The following is a 22272-nucleotide window of genomic DNA, read 5'->3' as shown; positions in this document are numbered from 1 at the left end:
GTGGAGCTGTTGGTCTTGGCAGAGATTTCAGGAAGCTCAGTGGAGCATCAAGATATGGTGTGTACCCAAGGCCTGACACTGACAGACTGAGCAGATCGGTAAGGCCACAGACATCCCCAGAATAGATGTTGTCAAAGGATGCTGGGAGGTTTAACCCTCTAGTCAGGCGTATAACCCACAGCAGGTTGTCAGAGCAGGGATGTATAGGGCTGTATGATACTCAACTATACAGCACTGTACACACCAATGGCACTGAGGAAACAACACATTCATAGTGATGACTGCACAAGGGCTGGCTGGCAAATTTACACCAACATCTTGTTTTGATAGAAAACCAATTTTTGAGAAATTTATTTTTTTATTTCTCTTATTTATTTATTTGTGGCAGTCTCTGTTTTCCTTGAACATTTTTCATTTTTCATTGGAAAACCAAAAGCTCCAAAATATTTCATATTTTGGAAGTTTTCAGCTGAAAATTTTCAGTTTTCAGTTGTGAAAACTGATATTTCCCCCCAAGTTTTCAGATTTTCAGTTAGTTGATGAAAAGTTAAAGTTTTATTGCTGGAAATTTCAATGGAAATTCATCTAAATTTTCCATGAGGAAAAAAAATTCCATTTTCTGCCCTTGTACCATCTTTAATCCTCACTGTTCACAGGTGGACTCTGCCAGTGCTCTGTTCTGCCCTGTGCCCACATGACTCCCCTGTGATCTCCTAGAGGTTAATGGATATTAGCCTGACAGACTGGGTGATGGGTGTGGGAATGCTGGAAATCATAGTATCATAGAAATATTGGGCTGGAAGGGACTCAAGAAATCATTAAGTCCAGCCCCCTGTACTGAGGCGGGTCACAATAAACCTAGACCATTTCTGACAAGAGGTTTGTCCAACCTGTTCTTATTAACTTCTGATGATGGGGATTAAAGAACCTCCCTTGGAAGCCTATAGGAGCTTAGCTCCCCTTATTGTTAGAAAATTTTTCATTCTTTACCCTCCCTTGCTGCAGATTAAGCCCATTATGTCTTGTCCTACCTTCAGAGTGACTGAGCGCAATTGATCACTGCCCTTTTTATAATAGCCCTTAACATATCTGGAGACTGTTATCAGGTCCTCCCTCAGTGTTCTTCTCTGAAGACTAAAAATGCCGTTTTTTTAATCTTTCTTCATAGGACAGATTTTCTAAACCTTTGATCATTTTTGTTGCTCTCCTCTGGATTCTTTCTAATTAGTCCACATCTTTCCCAAAGTGTGACACCCAGAATTGGACACAGTCCTCTGGCTCAGACCTCACCAGTTCCCAGGAGAGTGGAACCATGACCTCCCAGGTCTTATATACAACACTGTTGTTAATAGACCACAGAATGACATCAGCCTTTTTTTGCAGCTGCATCACATTATTGACTTATACTCAATGTATGATCCACTGTGACCCCCAGATCCTTGCCAGCAGTACTGCCACCTAGCCAGTTATTTCCCATTTTGTAGTTGTGCATTTGATTTTTCCTTTCTAATTGAAGTACTTAGCACTTGTCTTTATTAAATTTTATCTCATTTGGTTTCAGACCAATTCTCCAATTTGTCCAGGTCATTTTGAATTCTAATCCTGTCCTCAAAGTGCTGGCAATCCCTCCCAGCTTCTTGTCATCTGCAAATGTTACAAGCATACGTTCCACTCCATTATCCAAGACATTAATGAAGATAGTGAATAGTACCACATCCAGGACAGACTCCTGCAGGATCCGCTCAGCTTGACCACTGATAACTGAGTGTGGTCTTTCAACCAGTTCAGTATGGTCTTTCGACCAGTTGTGCACCCACCTTAAAATAATTTAATCTGCACCACATTTCCATCATGTTACTATGAGAGTATCATATGGGACTGTGGTAAAAGCCTTAAAAAAATCTAGATAGATCCCATCTACTGTTTCCCCACTATCCACTAGGCCAGTAACTCTGTCAAAGAAGGAAGTTAGATTGGTTTGGCATGATTTGTTCTTGACACATCTATGCTGGTTATTCCTTATAACCCTGTTATCCTCTAGGTGCTTATCAACTGATTGTTTAATAATTTGTTCCAGCATCACTGCAGGCATCCAAGTTAGGTTGACTGGTCTATAATTCCCTGGGTCCTGTTCCCTCCTTTAAAAGATAGGTGCTATGATTTCCCTCCTCTAGTGCTCTGGATGTGAAGGAAAAAAACAAGTACATCTGTGAGCTGCTCTTGGTACCCTCTGAACTCAGGCACACAGAGCGCAATGGATTAACAATCCAGCACTTTAGCCACTCAGTTTATCAGCCAAAAGTGGCCCCTTTGCCACCAGTTGTCCCTTCATCAGTCCATGTTTCAGTGCTACATGGTGTCGTGGTACCAAGTTAGTGGGGAGCTTTTCTTCTTTCAGCAACTGCGTGGAAGAGGCATGGAAGAACAAGCCAGTGGGTGCCCCCATGAAAAGAAGAACAGATGGCCAATAACCAAAGGGGGTTCAAACACATGTGTGCAGCATACAATGAATCCACAGTCTTAACCACTCAGCCATCTTGCATGATGTGGCTACAGGCCTGGTATCCCTGCAGGCAGACCTATGTTTTCTTCTTTACATTCACTTGGGTGCCCAATCTGGTCTGACTAAATGGGAGATCATGAGAAAACCATCCCAGAGGGGGAAAAGGTGGCTAAGTAGTTAAAGCTGATCCAGTGTATTCTGCTTGGGTGGGTTTGAATCCCACCTTTGTTGCTGGCCAGCCTTTCCTTTGGTAGAGGTGGCCACTGACTCTTTCCTCTTCAGGCCCTCGATGTAAGCAGAGTCAGGATGAGCTCTACCCTGACATCTGGTAGTGAATTATGGCGAGTGTGGAAAAGAACTCCAGAGGCTGATCTTGTTTGCATAGGCACACCCACTTGCCTGGCATGAAACAACAGCAACTGAAAGTGGTTACTTTGGCTGGTGTGGGATCCCCAGTTTTCTCTGTTATTGGGGCAGGAAGAATAAAGTTTTGTTACCCTGATTCTGTGAATCAAGGCCAGTGGAACTGTTGTATGACAGAAGGACTGAGGGAGTCCTTCACCATTACCTAAGTAGCACTTGCTTGACAAGGGGCATGGGTTACAAAACCCAGTGAATGGAGAGAGGATGGGGGTATGTATTTGTACCTGGTGGTGTGGGTGCCTTTTCAGAGCCTGAAACACCAATTGCACCTCCTCCTCTCTCCACTGTTGATTGATAACTCTGTCCTCCTGGACATGTAGGTAACAAGGTCAGGTGAGACCAGAGAGGTTTGTCAAGATTTTCCATGCACCAGGTCCATAACTTGGGACAAAACTGGGTCAATGCAAGTTGCCTTCTTTATCTAAGTAGCTGTGATGGGTGTATTCTCTACCTGTTAAAAGTAGAAGATTTCCTTTTGGGGACTATCTTGATGTTTGACCGGCAAAGGCAACCTTGAGAGGCCATCTGCATTGCCAAGCAGAGTGGATTTCCGATATTTGATTTCATATGTGTGCGCTGAAAGTAACAGTGCCCAACGTTGCATACAACTTGCAGCTAATGGGGGAATGCCTGTGTAGGGTCCAAAAATTGACGTCAGAGGTCGATGGTCTGTGAGAAGAGTAAACGTCCGCCCAAACAGGTACTGATGAAACTTCCAAATTCCAAAAACGATTCCCAATGCCTCACATTCGATTTGGGCATAGTTAGTTTCTGCTTTGCTTAGAGTGCGTGAAGCAAAAGCAATAGGTCTCTCTTCTCCTGAAGGCATAATGTGTGACACGACTGCTCCCACTCCATAAGGAGAGGCATAGCAGGCCAATTATAGGGGTAAGGATGGATCAAAGTGCGTTAGAACTTCAGAATTTAGCAATGCATCCTTAGCTTTGTTAAATGCAACATTACAGGCTTCAGTCCACTTCCAGGTCTTGTTCTGCCCAAGGAGTTTGTGAAGTGGTTTTAGCAGTGTGGCTAACTGTGAGATGAACTTTCCATAATAGTTCAATAGTTCTAGAAACGAGTGCAGCTGGCTAACATTTCGAGGTGGGGGAGCCTCCACAATAGCCTTAACTTTTGCAGGGGCCTTATGAAGACCCGCAGCATCAATGATGTGTCCCAAATATTCAACAGAGGGCTGGAAGAATTCACACTTGTCTTTGCAGACTCGTAGGCCATAGTCTTCCAGTCTTTATAGAGTAGCCTCTAAATTCTTTAAGTGATCCTCTTCATTCCTTCCAGTGACCAGGATGTTGTCCAGATAGCACTGAACTCCTGACAAGCCACACAAGATCTGGTCCATAGCCCTCTGGAACATGGTTCTATGCACATTTTTTAAACTGTTGTTATGCTGGAGATTGGGTGGCTCCCAACAAGCGTGTCTTTCATCTATGGGCAATCGTATCACCTTGCTGAAGTTGGTTGCTGTGATAGGGACCTTCCATTCAGGCTAAATAAGGGAAACCACCACCCAAGGACTAGACCACAGAGAAGTCTGGGCGTGGCAAGGCCATGTGGTTGAAGAGGGTTCCTCAGGGTCTGATAAGAAAAGCAGGGTCTGACTGTTTGAGAGAAGCAGCAGAAACACCTCAGAACAACTAGAGAAAGCAACAAGAAAGCCAGACACGGCCAGAGGAGCACTTGTAGCAGGACCCTGTGAAAAAAGCTGAGAGAGAGAGAGAGAGCTGTTGGGCAGAGTGCTGGCTGGAAAGAGGCTTGGAGCTGGGATCAAAGAAAGTGCCTCCTGTTGTCTGGTCCTGTTGTGTTCAGGGAAATAGGACTTTGTAGATGTTATGTAAATAACTGGGATTGCATCAACAAACATACCTGACTCTGTCATCACTTTCTCCTCTCAATGTAACTATGCACAAGACCCGGAATAATGGCTCACTACTTGGGTCAAAAGGAAACCTATATATATATAATTTTCATAGGGTTAAACCAGCTTCTGAATTCTCAGGAGTCATAAATATCCTTGTAAGTAGTAACCTGTCCTACAGTCATTTACTAAAAGCTCTAAGGGATAAATCAGTGCTTTTGTTAGTATAAGAACAGCCAAAGTAATACTAGGAAAATCTCTGAAAAGCAAATGAGAGTCCATATCTCTGAGATCACTTGAGTTATTTGCCTCCAGCTTTCAGGAAAAGATCTCCCCGGTGATGAGACATGGTTATCAAATGTCATATCTACTGGAGAGTGAAAATCAGATTCATAACGGGATGCTAACTTCAACCTTAACTCTGAGGAGACCAGCTATGCATCCATGATAGCAGAGCACACCTCCTCTCTTTGTGACACTGCTTTAAATGCTCAATAAAATGTTACATATTAAAAATAATAATAATAGTAGGACAGAACTTCAGTGACCCAAACTCCTGGAGTGGGAGCTTGGATGAAGGGATGGAGTGGGGGCAGGGCCTGGGGTGGAGAGGGGATCGAGCACCCCCTGTGATCTGAGTAAGTCGGCACCTATGCATGATACCCAGGGTGTGCACACCACTGCACAGCTGCTGCTAGCAGTGTGATACCATGCACACCCCACTGACACCTACATCACATGCAAACCCATTGGTGGAAATTCTGCACTCACTGAAGTCAATGGGAAACCCCCAGGATTTCACCCCTTGCCTGTCTTCCTTCCCCTTTGGGAGGCGTGTGGTGGGGAGGGTTACCAGCGAGTGGTGCTGGGGCTTCACTAATAGGATCTGTCTCACTAGAGCCGATTCCCACTTGGGTAACGTTTTGAAGGAGGTTTTCAAACTCGCCTGGGGGATTTGACCATCTAGTTCCCAGGAGTTTTAATGGGAACTTTGAAACCTTGAATATCTTTACCTTGGTTGGTTGTTTGACTGCAGAGGCTGGTTGGGGAAAGCCCCTCTGTAGCTGGATAGATTTTCAGGCCGTGGGGGATGCTCCCCTATCACTGTGTTGTGGAGTTTGGGAAGGATGTTTTCCTCTCATCTGGATATGTGTCTGTGTGTCCGTGGGGGGCAGGGCCTGACCGGCCAGGCTAACAGTACTTATGGGAGGCAACTACCTGCTCCTGTGTGGAGATCTGGGTCAGCAGCAGTGAGACCAGGGGAACAGACACAATCAGAAGCCTGGGAATTCTGAGTAAATCCCTGTTCCAAGCCCACGGGTCGCTGCCAAGCTGGAACAGGCAAACAAATTGCTCTTTTCTATCCCTTCATTTTGTCGTTAATAAAATTTGCGACTCACCCTGGTGCTTACCAGACAATCCACCGAGGCACCTGGGGAGAGAATGACAGTTACACATTGTCACGTGGGTGTCAATTCCCTTAAGGGAAGGCACCTCGCTGAGCACAAACTATAACCCCATGGCTCCTACCTCTCCCCAAGCCATGGCAGGGCTCCCCCGTGGGCAGCACTGAGCACAATGGAGCCTGATCCTGAGCAGGTCGCTAGGGGATACCGAAGCAGAAGGATGTTGAAGATGTTCAGTGGAAACTATCTGTCGGGGTTTCAACAGAGCTATTTTGTCACACACTGATGTGGCTTTTGGCAGAACATTTCAACATTTTGTTCAAAAAAAGGAGTGCTCCCAAACTGAAATATTTGGTCAAAAACCAGAAATCTTCGGATTCAAAATACCAGCATGGTGCCGTATGAGACTTGTAGTTCAGTGGCTTCTGTTGATGTTTTCCACTACAGGCTGGGCTGCCTGAGTGGGCTTCATCTCCCATGATGCACTGCAACCAGGGAGTCCCATGGTGTACTACTTCCTGTCAGCAAGAGGGGAGAATGTGGAACATCATGGGAGAGCCAGAGATCAAAGAGACCAGGAGCACGCACATGAACTACAACTCCCATGAAAAAAGCGACAAAGAGTCCTGTGGCACCTTATAGACTAACAGACATATTGGAGCATAAGCTTTCGTGGGTGAATACTCACTTCGTCAGACGCACTCTTGCACCAATTTGAATAAAAAAAAAATTCTTTTAAAGCTCAAGTATTTTGATTTTTGATATTTCACTGAAAAGTTGAAATTTCCCACAGAAAATTTTATCACAGGTAGTTTGTTGGTCTAATTCTTGGCCAGACAGTCTGATCTAAGATGTGTCCATCCTCCACCAATTAACACATTTACTCCCAGTCCCTGCCTTTCTCCCTCATGTGCAGGTGACTCCAGTAACCCTAATACTCTCCAAAAATTCTTACATTCAATATGATCTTCAGGAGTGTTGCTGGTGTCACACTGGACTCGTTCCCTGTGGGGAGTAAAAAGGACAGGGGGTATCAGTGATGCCGCATGCTCTCTGTGTGTCACCTTGGTGACACTGAGTCTGTTTTCAGGGATCCAACTGTGAGTAGGTTTCTTCCCATGGCTGGTTCTCCTGCTAGAACCTTACATCTCCATTCAGCTCACACTCAGTGGAAAGGCAGCAAGCCCCACTTCTGGATAATCAGTGAACATGGCAGCTTCACCATTTGCATGGGGAAAGTCTAATAAAGCTGCGACTTGAACATCCTGTTCTACTTCAGCAAAATGGCCAAGAAAACAACTAACCAAAACCCCACTAGGTCAGCATAGAGTTAAGCTTGGGGGGAACTGAAAATCCCTGACATCTCAGGACAGAAGTTGAAAAGAACTCGGTCATATCCATGAAGTTAGAACTGGATGACATTTTTCAACAGAAATGATTTTCACAATAGTTTAAACCAAATCTAATGTTTAGCCAAAAACAGTTGGATTTTAATGAACTTTTCAATAAAAATATCTTAAAGAGACAGTGTTCATTTTGTGTTCTTTCAAATGGACATTTTGTTTTGTTTCACTTTGAATTTTTTGTCAACCCCCCCTCCTAGTTTCTGTGAAAACGTTGAACAAAATTTTTTATTTGAAAAATTTTCACCCAAATAAAACTGGATTTTTGGCCCAGAGCTGCTCACAATGTAGACAGGCTGAACATTCATTGTTAAGGCTCAACGTTAATGTCTTTGCACAGTGTGGAAATGCAGCTTCAGAGCTTCACTGCTGGCCCAGTCTGCTAACCAGCTCCCATATCCCAGGAGGGGAGGGTGGGGGTGTTTGGGGGCAGAGACTGGTCACATGGCATGGGGGGGAGGGAATGTTTGGGGAGAGACAGCTGTTCAAAGCCCTACAGGTGGGGGGGGCGCAGGAGGCAGGCAGGGTACATACACTGCTGAGAGGGGAGGGGGGATCACAGTACTGAGGGTTTGTGTGTTATGTTCCCTCTGCCACCAGCCACTTTATTGGCAGAGTCGCTGCACTGGGAACCCAGGCTGGGCTGGACATTGGCAAAGCCTGGAAACTGTCTCTGGTCTCTCCATGCACCTTTCCCTCTCTGTGTGCATCTGGTCATCCCATGGATTCCCTGGTCTCCCACCTGGTTCCCTCTGCCCCACCCCTAGCCCAGGGCTGGTTGCTCCCCCTGTCATGTACATCTGGGCTGGGGCCATTAGGATTTGCTGGAGTCCCTCTCGGGGCAATGCGCAGCTGATGAATCTGCTCCAAGCTCCGAGGCTGTGAGGCCAGCATGGGCCAGGCAGGGCTTAGAACGAGCATATGGGCCCCGTGGCCCTCAGAAGGGCTGCAGAGGGCCTGACAGGCTGCAGAAGGTGACTGGGAAGTCAGAGGGGGAGGGGAGCAGGAGTTGGAGGGAGCCCTAAGTGGCAGGAGCTGGCTGCAGAGCAATAGGGAGTGACCCTTAGACACCTTCTGCAGGGCCCCTGCAGAGTCTCTGTGTGTGGTGGGCAGGGGGAGGGGTCCCTCAGAGCCCCTGACAAGGTGATGGGCAGACAGTGAGCTAGCAGCGCTTAGCAGCTTCCCTGATACTGGGGGCAGCCTGGGGCCTAATGAGCGGGTCCCCCTGGGTCATGCTGCAGAGGCAACTGGCTCAGAGCCCCCTCGGTACATCACATTGTTAACATGTACGGCGCACTCTGAATCCCCATGGGTGTCCCTGCTGCCTGGCTCTCCCCAGCAGAGAAATCACGACCGCTCTGAGGGAACCTGTTGTGGGTGTTTCGGGTAAGTCCATGTGTGGACGCGCCAAGTGTGGCACTAAACCAGCTTCAGCCGATGGAGCTAACGTTGGGTGTTACCCACTGCAACTGGATTGATTGGAGACCTTTGGATCCCAACCAGTCCCGGCCACTCCCAGCCCCACCCCAGAAAAACAGACCCTGTTCTAGGGAACTGGCGGGGTCAGTTGGTGCCACTTTGTGGCCGACCAGCCCCAACATCCCCTGAATGTAAAACAGGGTCACTTTCATTCTTTCACACACGTTTCATTCTTTTTCCAACACACTCACTCTGCTGCCCGAAAATTCGATGGGAACACGCTGCTTTGGCAAACTCCTTCTTGGCCCTTGTTCTCTGGCCAGCCCACAGGGCCCAGCCAGCAGCACGGTCTCTTGAAAGACTTTGGTTAGAGAAGCTCGAGCTTCCCCTCCGGCAGTCCTTCTTTAAAGCATCTCCTCATAACCCCCAGATCCCATCTCAGCCAGGGAGTTCATCCTGCCCTGGACTTTTCAAAAATTCCTGCACAACAACCAGACTGAAACCCCTGCAGCAGCAGAGCTGAGCTCCACTTAGAAGCTGGAGCGGCTGCCAGCCCTTCCATGAGGCAGCGAGAAGGGAACCAGAATGGAAATGAGACTGGAGAGGGAATAATCTCCTCCTACCTTTGATCCCTTGGTAGATTCGCAACTGGAAGGTATTAAACAATGTGATCATAGACTCGATTCATTGTGGGCAGAAAGAGAGAGAGAGAGGGAAACTAAGCAACATGGCCATGGCCTCAATTCATCATGGTATTGAAGCAGAGCCCCATCCCCATGGCCCGGCCCAGCCCAGCGCTCTCCTCCACCAGAACTTTAGTTCCAGTCTCACAGCATTTGATGTTCTACGTAAAGCCCCAGGTCTGAGAGTCAGGGGATTCAGTGAGAATCTCGGCTTTCATTAAAAAAACAAATATATTTATAACCCTCATGTTTGGGGAGAAAAGCCTGAAGATGTGACCCAAAGGCCCCCAAAGATCAAATCCCCCAGGCAAATACAAAGACCCCACACTGGTGACTTGTTGGAAATCCCATGAGTTTTAAGCCAGTCTTGAGATTGTTGGGGTGACTCAAGTGCTGTGAAAGCTTGGGGCTGGGGACGCTGTGTGAGGAAAGGTTGGCAGGGCAGAGCTGTGTCCAGAGCTCTATTTTCAGAGTTCTTAGGTCCTGATTCAGGAAACCACTTACACACGGGCACAAGCATAAGGGCCCTTCCTGACTAGGGGATGCCTTCATGAGCTGCAGCCTTAGGTACCAGCGTATTGATATTCCATCCATACACATGCCCCTGGCTGAGTTTTAGGTTGTGACCATCTGTGGAGCAGGGGCTGTCCCCTTCATTACTGATCTGTGCAGCACCTGGCACAGTGGGGTTCTGGTCCCTGACTGGGGCTCCAGGACACTACAGTAACATCTTAATAAATAATGTACCGCATCTAGCACAGTGGGGCTCTGATCCCTGACTGGAGCTCCAAGGTGCTACCATAATATAAATAATTAATCATAATGATAATACATTTCATCATCTCTTTGATCTTTCTACCCAGCCAGCCTCCCAAAAATGAATGATTGATTTCATTGTGTCTCTGATCATCTCTCTCCCCCCATCCCAGACACACTGGGTACAGGGGATCTTAGGGGTTGTCTCTGCCACGTTTGCCTGTACATCTGATAACAGGGCTTGGCCTCACTGTCATACCCACCTTTCTTTCCCAGCAGATAAAGCACTACAGCCAGAACCAGGACGGCAGGGATTGTAATTCCCAATAGGAGTTTTATTTCCAGCCCTAGGAAAGAACCTCGCTGTGAATGGCCTCTCCAAGCAACCACCAGCAAGTCCCCACTGGCTGGAGCTGGCTGAGTCCCATGGTAAGTGGTGACCCCTCATGTCCTCATGAACATACCAGGGAGCTCACCCTACAGTTATCATCAAGGCGACATTAGTGGCTGTTTTTTGTTAGTAGAGTTGGTTGAAATTTTTCCACAATTTTTTTTTGACCCAACATTATTTTAATTGGAACACTGTTTAACTGAAATCAAAAACTTTTCCCCAGACAATTCACATGCAAGGACCTTTTTAGTCTTTCCACAAAAATAATTATGAAATTAAAAACAATGTTTTGTTTAGTTTTGAATTGACTTTTTTTTTTCATTTTGGTTTTTGAAAGCCGGAAATGGAAGGAAAATGTTCCTTTGAAAGGAAACAAAACAAAACTCTCTGTGTTTCTAACTGACAGTTTTATCTCATTTTAGTTCTGAAAACCCAAAACAAAGGAAAATGTCTAGTTGAAATGAGGCCAAATGATTTTTTTTCCTTGAATTTCATGAATACTTTTTCATCAAAACATTGGAATTTTCCTAAGTGTTGAATGAAATTCCTGGCAGGAATCACTAGGTGGCGATGTTACACGAAGTCTGACACCATATTTTCCTTGCAATGGGAAGGGTCCACATAGCCTTTGCAAACATATTGTGTAGGTGTTGGTTTGCTGATGCAGATGCTTTGTGGGGAGTTGGGGCAAATAGCCAGATTTAGACTCTGCTAACATCAGTTCCTGGGGCTCTGTTGCTCCCTGGGAACTGAGCACTGGTCCTAGGCTGAGATTCCTGAAAGAGGGTTTTGCCCACATGCTGTTTGTGACACCTCTGTTCCAGGACTCAAGCACAGAGCATAAATAACTAATTACATGGAGAGAAAGAATATGTGAGCCCAGGTGTGATGATGCATATGGTGCCTCCTGCCAGAGCAACAACAAATACAGTGAGTGGAAAGGGAGGATATAATTCACTGACTGCCAGTTTAGCAGAGGGGGTCAGTGAACTTGCCCATCAGAACAGTTTGGGATTCCCCCTTTGAAAGAGCCATTTTCCTGCCCTGCAAAGATGTTGCCCAGCTCAGCAATGCTGGTTAAAGTCTGGGAGAGATAGCGCCGCATTGGCGAGCATTGGCGAGCATGTCGCCTGTTGGGTGTTTCCTCTACATCAATCGTCACAGCGATCACACTCAGACTAGGGGTTGCCCAGCCCAGGACTCAACTTTCCCCAAATAGAATCCACCGGATAAAGAAATGCTTCAGAATCAGTTATCTTGGGGGAGGGAGGACCCCTGATACCACCACTGGAACAGCCTTCCAAGGGGAGCAGTGGGGGCAAAAGACGTATCTGGAGCCAAGACTGAGCTTGATACATTTATGGAGGGGATGGTATGATGGGATAGCCTAATTTTGGCAATTAATTGATCTTTGACTATTAGCAGCAAATATGCCCAATGGCTTGTGATGGGATGTTAGATGGGGTGGGATCTGAGTTACTACAGAGAATTCTTTCCTGGGTGTCTGGCTAGTGAGTCTTGCCCACATGCTCAGGATTTAGCTGATCGCCATATTTGGGGGTTGGGAAGGGATTTTCCACCAGGACAGATTGGCAGAGGCCCTGGGGGGTTTTCGCCTTCCTCTGCAGCGTGAGGTACGGATCACTTACTGGAGGATTCTCTGCACCTTGAAGTCTTTAAACCATGATTTGAGGACTTCAATAGCTCAGATATAGGTTAGGTGTTTGTTACAGGAGTGGGTGGCAGAGATTCTGTGGCCTGCATTGTGCAGGAGGTCAGACTAGACGATCATAATGGTCCCTTCTGACCTTAAAGTCTATGACTCTATGACTCTATGACACTGCTGGAGTCACTACCTAGGCAATAAATATGTAGAAGACCAGAGACAGACCATGGTCCCACTCCAGGCCCATAAAGAGGACGGGGATCAATTGTTCTCCATGTCCACTGAAGGTAGGACAGGAAGTAATGGGCTTAATCTGAAGCAAGGGAAATTTAGGTTAGATGTTGGGGAAAACTTTCTAACAATAATGGTAGTTAATCACTGGAACAGCTTCCAATAACCTCATCTTCAGAGGTTATTAAGGACAGGTTGGACAAACCCCCTGTCAGGGACAGTCTAGGTTTATTTGGTCCTGTCTCAGTGCAGGGGCTGGACTTGATGACATCTTGAAGTCCCTTCCAGCCTGACATTTCTATGATATCTTTGTCCGCAACCTATCTGGACTGGGCCATCTGAGCGGAGCTGAGTGAAAAGTAGGGAGGGAGGAGGGGTTCCCTGTGACAAATTTTGAACAAAGATGCTTTGTTAGAAATTTTTCATTTCAGATTTTGAAAATGGATGATTTTTAGCTTTAAGATTTTCAGGTGTTTGTTACTTAATTGTCTGTTCACCACCTCTTTGCCACCACGCTGAGTTGCTGGGCAAGGCCGAGCTGGAATATGGGCACATGCACACACACACCCCTTACCAGTGACGCTGAGGCGCTGGGCAGGGCTGAGCTGGGATCTGGTCACCTGGTTGTCGTTGTCCTTGATCTCGTACCCACAGGAGTAATTCCCGGCGCTGTCTCTGGACACCATATGGTCATAGTCATAGGTAACCTTCTCCTCCGAACCCATCTGGGATGAAACCTCCTCCCCGTCCTTATAGAAGACGACTTGTGTGGCTGGGGCCAGGGAGAACACGGAGCACTGGAGCTGCACAGAGTCCCCAGGGTGGGCAGATGTCCGGCTCAGGTAGAGGGTGGGGGCAAGAAGAGCACCTGGGAAGGAGAATGGAGCCAATGGTGGCACTCGGCGTTGTTAGTGGCACCGGAAGTCAATGGTGGGTGAGTCTGTGCCACGTCTGGGATGGAGGTTCTGATTCCAGCCTAGCTGGGTAGATCGGGGGACGAGCTCTCTCCAGTGCCCAGGACGTTTATTACTCAGTATCTTTTGGGTTACGTAAGAGCCTAAGGGCTCGGCTGGGCTGGGCTCCTATTATCTGGCACTGCACACTCTCCTAGAACCAGGGGCCCTAGCACAGGCACCCTGCTGACCCAGCTGGGGCAGTACGGCCAGGAGAGAAGTGACCCCTCAGAAAGGGCAGCCACTGGCCATTGGGGGCTGTCTAGGGCACGGTCCACACCTCGGCCTACCCCGATAGCCCATGGAGCGAAGGCCAGTTGTTTCCTCATGGAGCTCGTCAGCCAACAGCCAAGGAGCTGTGTTCTGTCCCTATCCCCTCTGACATCTGCTCTAACATCCTCCCTGTCCTTGTGCCCCTCCTGCCCCCCAGCTGGCACAGGGGACACCAAGGGCAATTACAGGCCCAGGCTAAGGGAAGGCCCTGGAGCAGCAGCAGGGAGTGGATCCCCCTTTCCCAGGAATCACCAGGGTGATGGGACCCAGCTCTGAACTCGCAGGGGAATGGCTGCTGCCGCTGGGCAGGTCAATATCTGTCCAACACCTTCCCCACCCCAGCTTTGGCTGGCAGCATCCCCTGCCCCTGCGGCTCAGGCAGCCAGAAAAGACAGGCAGCCATGACTGAAAAGCTGCCTCCTGGCTTGGCCAGCCTCTGCTGGGCTGGATGCAGGGTCACTGGGCGCGGCTTCCTGGCCCGGGTCATATGGGAGCTCAGCCTGGGTGAGCTAATTTTCTCTTCTGACGGTACCCTTTCGAAAGCCCCGTCTTTGCTGTGCCATTGACCACCACTCACCTTCCCAGGATGCTGAGCAGGGCTGAGCTGATATGGTCACACACACACACACGCCTTACCGGTGATGCTGAGGTGCTTGGCAGGGCTGAGCTGGGATTTGGTCAACTGGTTGTCGCTGTCCTTGATCTCGTACGCACAGGAGTAATTCCCGGGGCTGGGCCTGGACACCACATGGTCATAGTCGTTGGTGAGTTTCCCACTAAGCCTGTCTGAGATGAAACTTCCTCCCCATCCTTACAGAAGACGATGCGGGTGGCTGGGGTCCGGGAGAACATGGAGCACTGGAGCCGCACGAAGTCCCCTGGCCAGGCGAATGTCCGTCTCCGGTAGCGGATGGGGGCAGGGAGAGCGCCTGGGAAGGGGAATGGGTCAGAGCTGTCAGTGGGGTTGTCAGTGGTGCCCGGTGCTGTGGGTGGGGCAGGAGGTAAATGGCTTGTGGGTTTGTGCCACGTCTTGGATAGTGGCTCTGATTCCAGCCCAGCTGGGCAGACAGGGGGACAAGCTCTCTCTGGTTTCATTCCCCAGGATCATTTAAGTTGTGCAAGAACCTAAGAGCTCAGCCAGGCTGGGCTCCCATTTTCTGGCACTGTGCACTCTCCTAGTACAAGGGGCCCAAGCACTGGCACCCCGCTGACCCAGCTGGGGCAGTACAGCCGGGAGAGAGGTGACCCCTCAGTGAGGCTGGCCCCTGGCTGTTGGGGGCTGTCTAGGGCCTGGCCAACACCTCGTCCTGCCCCCACAGCCCATGTGGTGAAGGACAGTCACTGCCCCGTGGAGCTCATCAGCCAACAGCCAAGGAGCTGTGTCCAGACCCTAACCCCTCTAACATCTGCTCTAACATCCTCCCTGTCCTTGTTCCCCTCCCGCCCCACAGTCCCCAGCTGGCACAAGGGCAATTCCAGGCCCAGGCTAAGGGAAGGTTCTGCAGCAGCAGCAGGGAGCAGGTCCCCCTTTCCTGGGAATTGCCAGGGTGATGGGACCCAGCTCTGAACTGGCAGGGGAATTGCTGCTGCTACTGGATCGGTCAATATCTGCCCACCAACTTCCCTGCCCTAGCGGTGCCCCCTGCTGCTGCCTTGGCTGGCAGCATCACCTGCCCCTACTGCCCAGGTATCCAGCAAAGAAACGCAGCCACCAACAAAAAAAACACATCCCAGCTGAGCCAGACCCTGCTGGGCACAGCTCACTGGCTCGGGTCATATGGGAGCTCAGCCTGGGTGACCTAATGGTTCCTTCTGGTCGTTCCCTCTCGAATGCTGCCTGCCCACCTAGTGCTGACTGTTAATGGTGCTGCTGATATTTAAGGACAAGGCGCAGGCTGCATCCGTGTGTGTGTGTGTGTCGGGGGGGAGCTCCAGAGATAGCCCTGCGGCCAGGAGGGGCTGGGAGCCGGTACCATGGGAAGGTAAATCCCTTGGGGTCAGAGCCGTGGCGTTCTCTGCTTCCCAGGGGGTGGGACGGGCCATGGATGTGACTCTCTTCTTACCCGCGTGTCACACTGGCCCGGTCACAGGAGAGAGGCAACGGAGCAGGAAGGGGTCAGCCGGGAGACCTGCACGCCCCACTCAGATCTCACACAGCCCCATCCTAGGGTTACCATTCGTCCGGATTCCCCCGGACATGTCCGGATTTTTGAACTAAAAATAGCGTCCGGGGGGAATTTGTTAATGTCCGGACTTCCCCCCCCCCTCCCGCCGCATGCAGAGCGCGCGCGGCTAACAGGGCAGCCGGATGGTGCCTCTTACATGTGGCTCCGACAGTGAGGCCTTGTCTACACTACGAGAGTAGTTCGATTTTACTTAAATCGAATTTTTGGAATCGATATTGCAAAGTCGAACGTGTGTGTCCACACTAAGGACAGTAATTCGACTTTGTGAGTCCACACTAACGGGGAAAGCGTCGACATTGGAAGTGGTGCACTGTGGTCAGCTATCCCACAGTTCCCGCAGTCCCCGCTGCCCATTGGAATTCTGGGTGGAGCCGCAAATGCCTTCTGGGTAAAAAAAATGTGTCCAGGGTGCTTTTGGGTAACTGTCGTCATCCGTCCATCACTCCCGCCCTCCCTCCCTGAAAGCGCCGGCGGGAAATCAGTTCGCGCACTTTTCTAGTCAGTGACAGCGCGGACGCCACAGCACTGCGAGCATGGAGCCTGCTGCAACCATCACTGCAGTTGTGGCCGCTCTCAACGCCTCGCAACTTATCATACACCTTTCCCTGAGGCAGATGCAGAAAAGTCAGGCGAGGAGGCTACGTCAACGCGGTGATGGCCTGAAGTCTGAGAGTAGCACAGACCTCTCAGAAAGCAGGGGACCCAGCGCCGAGAACATCACGGTGGCAATGGGTCATGTTGATGCCGTGGAAAGGAGATTCTGGGCACGGGAAACAAGCACTGAGTGGTGGGACCGCATAGTGCTGCAGGTCTGGGATGAATCCCAGTGGCTGCGAAACTTTCGCATGCGGAAGGGAACTTTCCTGGAACTTTGTGAGTTGCTGTCCCCTGCCCTGAAGCGCAATGACACCCGGATGCGAGCAGCCCTGACTGTCCAGAAGCGAGTGGCCATAGCCCTGTGGAAGCTTGCAACGCCAGACAGCTACCGGTCAGTCGCGAACCAGTTTGGGGTGGGCAAATCTACCGTGGGGGTTGTTGTGATGCAAGTAGCCAAGGCAATCGTTGATGTACTGCTGCCAAAGGTAGTGACCCTGGGAAACGTGGAGGCGATCATAGATGGCTTCGCAGCGATGGGATTCCCAAACTGCGGTGGGGCCATAGATGGAACTCACATCCCTATCCTGGCACCGGAACATCAGGCCAGCCAGTACATTAACAGAAAGGGCTACTTTTCCATGGTGCTGCAAGCACTGGTGGACCACAGGGGACGTTTTACCAACATCTACGTGGGATGGTCGGGCAAGGTTCATGACGCTCGTGTTTTCAGGAACTCTGGTCTGTTTAGACGGCTGCAGCAAGGTATTTACTTCCCGGACCACAAAATAACTCTTGGGGATGTGGAGATGCCTATAGTCATCCTCGGGGACCCAGCCTACCCGCTAATGCCCTGGCTCATGAAGCCCTATACTGGCGCCCTGGACACTGAAAAAGAACTCTTCAACTACCGGCTGAGCAAGTGCAGAATGGTGGTGGAGTGTGCTTTTGGACGTCTCAAGGGGAGATGGAGAAGCTTACTGACTCGCTGTGATCTCAGCGAAACCAATATCCCCATTGTTATTGCAGCTTGCTGTGTGCTCCACAATCTCTGTGAGAGCAAGGGGGAGACCTTTATGGCGGGGTGGGAGGTTGAGGAAAATAGCCTGGCTGCTGATTACTCACAGCCAGACAGCCGGGCGATTAGAAGAGACCAGCGGGAAGCGCTGTGCATCCGGAAGGCTTTGAAAGCAAAGTTCCTGAGTGAGCAGGGTAACCTGTGACTTTAAAGTTTGTGTATTGAGAAGCTAAACCTGCCCCCGTTTCTTTACCCAGTTAATGTTGACTATCCTATCCAGTTACATACCCCCTTCACCCCACTTCCAACACACGTTTCAAAATAAAAATAGTTCTACTTTGTTAAAGCACACCGTTTTCTTTAATACTGTATTCGCGGGAATTTTTTAAAACTGGGACACAGACTGTGGTGCGGAGCGGGTGTACTGTAGTGGCGCGAATGCAGCTTCTAAACTCAAGGATTGACAGGCTCCGCTGCGGTGGGATGGTTGTTTCAACGGAGCCTGTCACCCCTCCTGATAGGGACTGTGTGTATGGGGGGGTCTATGTGACTTTGTGGCAGGGGGAGGACGGTTACAGATCCCCTGCTGTGTGGCTCTGTGATCCTGCCTAAGGACCGCCGCTTAAGATCTGTAACTGCCCTCCCCTGCCACAAAGTCACAGAGCAACCCACCCCCCACCACATAACATGAAAACAACCTCCCAGACTAACCAGGGTAACTAGTCACTGCATCACTGCACTATGTATGTGCCCGGCTGCTGTGCCTGCCCCCGACTATATACCCTGCCAAAGGTGACTGTCCTGTCGAATTACCAACCCCCTATCCCCCCCTCCTCCAAAAGAACATGATGGAAACAGTAGTTAACAGAAACGTATTTTTTATTATCAACCAAACATGGAACTGGGAAAGTGAAACTTGGACGGGGGCTTGTGTCAGGCGGGAAGGAAAGAACTTGTCAAATTTTGGGGAATGAGAGCCTTCTGCTGCTCGAGCTCTCTGCAGGGGTGGAGTGAGAGTTAGCAGGGACTCTGCCGCCTCTCCTTCTGTGCACTTTGGGTGAGGGGAGTATGGGACTTGGTGGCGGGGGAGGGCGGTTAGAGATGGACTGCAGCGGGGCTCTGTCCTCCTGCCTCCGTTCCTGCAGAACATCCACAAGGCGCCGGAGCGTGTCCGTTTGCTCCCTCATTAGTCCAAGCAGGGTTTGAGTCGCCTGCTGGTCTTCCTGACGCCACCTCTCCTCCCGATCCATGTTGGCTTGGTGCATTCGGGTCAAGTTCTCCCGCCACTGGGTCTGCTGTGCTGCCTGGGCTCTGGAGCAGGCTATAAGCTCCGAGAACATGTCCTCCCGTGTCCTCTTCTTCTTATGCCTAATCCGCGCTAGCCTCTGGGAGTGTGATGACAGGCTAGGTTGTGAGACAGTCGCAGATGGGGCTGTGGGAATGGGAAAAAGGGAGTGAATTCCTCAGAAAGATAAATGTAGTTGTGAACAAAGAACATAGTCTTTCTCTGTTAACAAGACCATGCACAGCACCTATCACATGCGCACTCAGCACAAGGTCGAATTCTCGGCCTTCGCATTCAGTGCCTGGGGTCTTCTACAGCACATTTGAGAAGCCTCTCAGGAGAACGGAATTTCTGTTGCAGGCAGACATGGTAAGCCGTAGACTTGTGGCAGCTTAAAACTTTAATATTAGCAATGGCCTCATTTCACATTGAAATCAATGTCGGTCCCTGCTGCCAGCAATTCGGCAAGCAGGAAGTCTGCTCCTGTCCCACACCCTCGCGGCTGTCCCCGGGAACGATCCCTTTCGGCTGCCCCTCTCCCGCCTCCACCGCGTGGCTGCAAACCAGCGGTTACAGTTCTGTAAAGGAACGGCAAAGCAGTCCCAACACTAACATTCCCCTACCTCATTCAAAGCAGGTCATCATGAGCGACATCACCCTCATGAGGATCTCTGACAGCGAGAAAGAGAGAATGCTCCGGGAAAGCCTGCAAAGACCAGGGCCGTATGCCGCCATGCTGTGCAGAGCAATGATTCCAGAGTACTTGATAGTCTCGTGGCGTGGCAACGTGTCCTACTACGGAGGACCCAATAAGGCCGCTCTCCCCAAGAACCTAATGCAGCGGATTTCCAATTACCTCCAGGAGAGCTTCCTCGAGATGTCACAGGAGGATTTCTGCTCCATCCCCGGACATATAGACCGCATTTTACTGTAGCTGCTGTAGCAGTGACTAACCAGTAGAGCGGCTTGGGCAGGACAATCATGCAAAACCGGACATTGCTAGATTTTTTTTCAATAGTTGCACTGCCCATGACTGAACCGTTAAGCTAATCAAACTAATCATGAGAAACCCATTTTTTAAATTGTTAATATTCCTGTTCTGTTACAAATAAATGTTTAGATTTTTACAACACTTACTGGCTGATCCTTCCCCAGATTCTGTGTCCGGGGTAACGGCTGGGGAGGGTTGGTAGGGGATCTCTGTAAGGGTGATGAAGAGATCCTGGCTGTCGGGGAAATCAGCGTTGTGAGCGCTGTCGACTGCCTCGTCCTCCTCATCTCCTTCCTCATCTTCCCCGTCCGCTAACATGTCCGAGGATCCAGCCGTGGACACTATCCCATCCTCAGAGTCCACGGTCACTGGTGGGGTAGTGGTGGCGGCCGCACCGAGGATGGAATGCAGTGCCTCGTAGAAACGGGATGTCTGGGGATGGGATCCGGAGCGTCCGTTTGCCTCTTTGGTCTTCTGGTAGCCTTGTCTCAGCTCCTTGATTTTCACGCGGCACTGCGTTACATCCCGGCTGTATCCTCTCTCTGCCATGTCTTTAGAGATCTTCTCGTAGATCTTTGCATTCCGTCTTTTGGATCGCAGCTCGGAAAGCACGGACTCATCGCCCCACACAGCGATGAGATCCAAGACTTCCCGATCAGTCCATGCTGGGGCCCTCTTTCTATTCTGAGATTGCACGGCCATCACTGCTGGAGAGCTCTGCATCGTTGCCAGTGCTGCTGAGCTCGCCACGATGTCCAGACAGGAAATGAGATTCAAACTGGCCAGACAGGAAAAGGAATTCAAATTCAAATTTTCCCGGGGCTTTTCCTGTGTGGCAGTTCAGAGCATCCGAGCTCGTACTGCTGTCCAGAGCGTCAACAGAGTGGTGCACTGTGGGATAGCTCCCGGAGCTATTAGCGTCGATTTCCATCCACACCTAGCCTAATTCGACATGGCCATGTCGAATTTAGCGCTACTCCCCTCGTCGGGGAGGAGTACAGAAGTCGAATTAAAGAGACCTCTATGTCGAACTAAATACCTTCGCGGTGTGGACGGGTGCAGGGTTAATTCGATGTAACGGCGCTAACTTCGACATAAACGCCTAGTGTAGACCAGGCCTGAGAGAGAGCCCGTCCTCGGCCTCCCCTGCAGCATAGCTCCCTCCCTCCCTCCCTGCATTCGCCTCTGGCAGTCTGGAGCTCCTCCCCCGCTGCTGCCCAGAATACCGGAGAACGACTCAGACAGTTCCTGAGCAAGCTCCCAGAGAGACCTTAGGCGAACCGAAGGCCAACGACAAGGGGGCCAGGGGATTGGAGAAGGGGCAGGGAGGTTCTGGAGGGGGCAGTCAAGAGACGGGGGGGGTCAGGAGTTCGGGGGGGGCTTTCTGGGAAGTGTGTGGATAAGGTGGGTACAGGTAGGGGGTAGGGTCCTGGGGGGCAGTTTGGGGGGGTCTTAGCAGGGGGCAGTTAGGGGACAAGGCACAGGGAGGCTTAGGTAGGGGGTGGAGTCCTGGGGGGCAGTTAGGAGCAGGGGTCCCAGGAGGGGGCAGTCAGGGGACAAGGAGCGAGGTGGGGGTTGGGAGTTGTGGGGGGGCTGTCAGGGGGCAGGAGTGGGGAGAGGGATAGGAGCAGTCAATGGGACAGGGAGCAGAGGGGTTTAGATGGGTCGGGAGTTCTGGGGGGGGGCTGTCAGGGGGTGGGGAGTGGTTGGATGGGGCGTGGGAGTCCCAGGGGTCTGTCTGGGAGTGGGGGTGTGGATAAGGGTTGGAGCAGTCCGGGCACAGGTAGGGGGTAGGGTCCTAGGTGGCCAGTTAGGATGGGGGGAGGGTCTCAGGAGGGGGCAGTCAGGGGACAAGAGGCAGGGAGGCTTAGGTAGGGGGTGAAGTCTTGGGGGGGCAGTTAGGGGCAGGGGTCCCAGGAGGGGGCAGTCAGGGGACAAGGAGCGGGGGGGGGAGGGTTGGGAGTTCTGAGGGGGGCGGGAAGTGGGTGGGGCAGGGGCGGGGCCAGAGCAGGACAGGGGCAGGGCTCCGCCCGTCCTCTTTTTTGCTTGCTGAAATATGGTAACCCTACCCCATCCGCTTTCCTGTGCCATTGCCGCTGGCACCGCACTGAGCAGGGAGTGGCCCAGAGGTGGTGGCTGGAGGCTTGGAAAGGGAGGAGTAAAGGCCCTCGGTAGATTGGGGACAGACAGAGAGATGGACTCACCGGAAGCTGAGCCG

The 22272-nt window shown here is 50.6% G+C and overlaps 1 protein-coding gene across 1 annotated transcript; it reads right to left on the bottom strand.

Moving 5' to 3' along the window:
* Positions 1-18699: 18699 nt before the first annotated feature.
* On the bottom strand, positions 18700-20431 carry LOC128826714 (uncharacterized). Its single transcript, XM_054010152.1, has 2 exons — positions 20201-20431; positions 18700-19210 (listed from the first exon to the last, which is right to left on the bottom strand). The coding sequence occupies exons 1-2, from the start codon at positions 20370-20372 to the stop codon at positions 18735-18737; spliced, it is 648 nt and encodes a 215-aa protein (XP_053866127.1). The 5' UTR covers positions 20373-20431; the 3' UTR covers positions 18700-18734.
* Between the last annotated feature and the right edge of the window lie 1841 nt (positions 20432-22272).

The sequence above is a fragment of the Malaclemys terrapin genome, chromosome 20, assembly GCF_027887155.1.
Source record: "Malaclemys terrapin pileata isolate rMalTer1 chromosome 20, rMalTer1.hap1, whole genome shotgun sequence".
In the NCBI taxonomy this organism is placed as follows: Eukaryota; Metazoa; Chordata; order Testudines; family Emydidae; genus Malaclemys; species Malaclemys terrapin.
This window is presented reverse-complemented; position numbering and strand designations above follow the sequence as displayed.

What these genes read in the sequence shown, in the direction of transcription:
- LOC128826714 (XM_054010152.1), bottom strand. Translation starts at nt 20,372, where the DNA reads ATGTTAGCGGACGGGGAAGATGAGGAAGGAGATGAGGAGGACGAGGCA. An exon ending in ATCTGGGGAAGGATCAGCCA is followed by an intron (nt 19,211 to 20,200) that starts GTAAGTGTTGTA and finishes CCATTCCCACAG; the next exon opens with CCCCATCTGCGACTGTCTCA.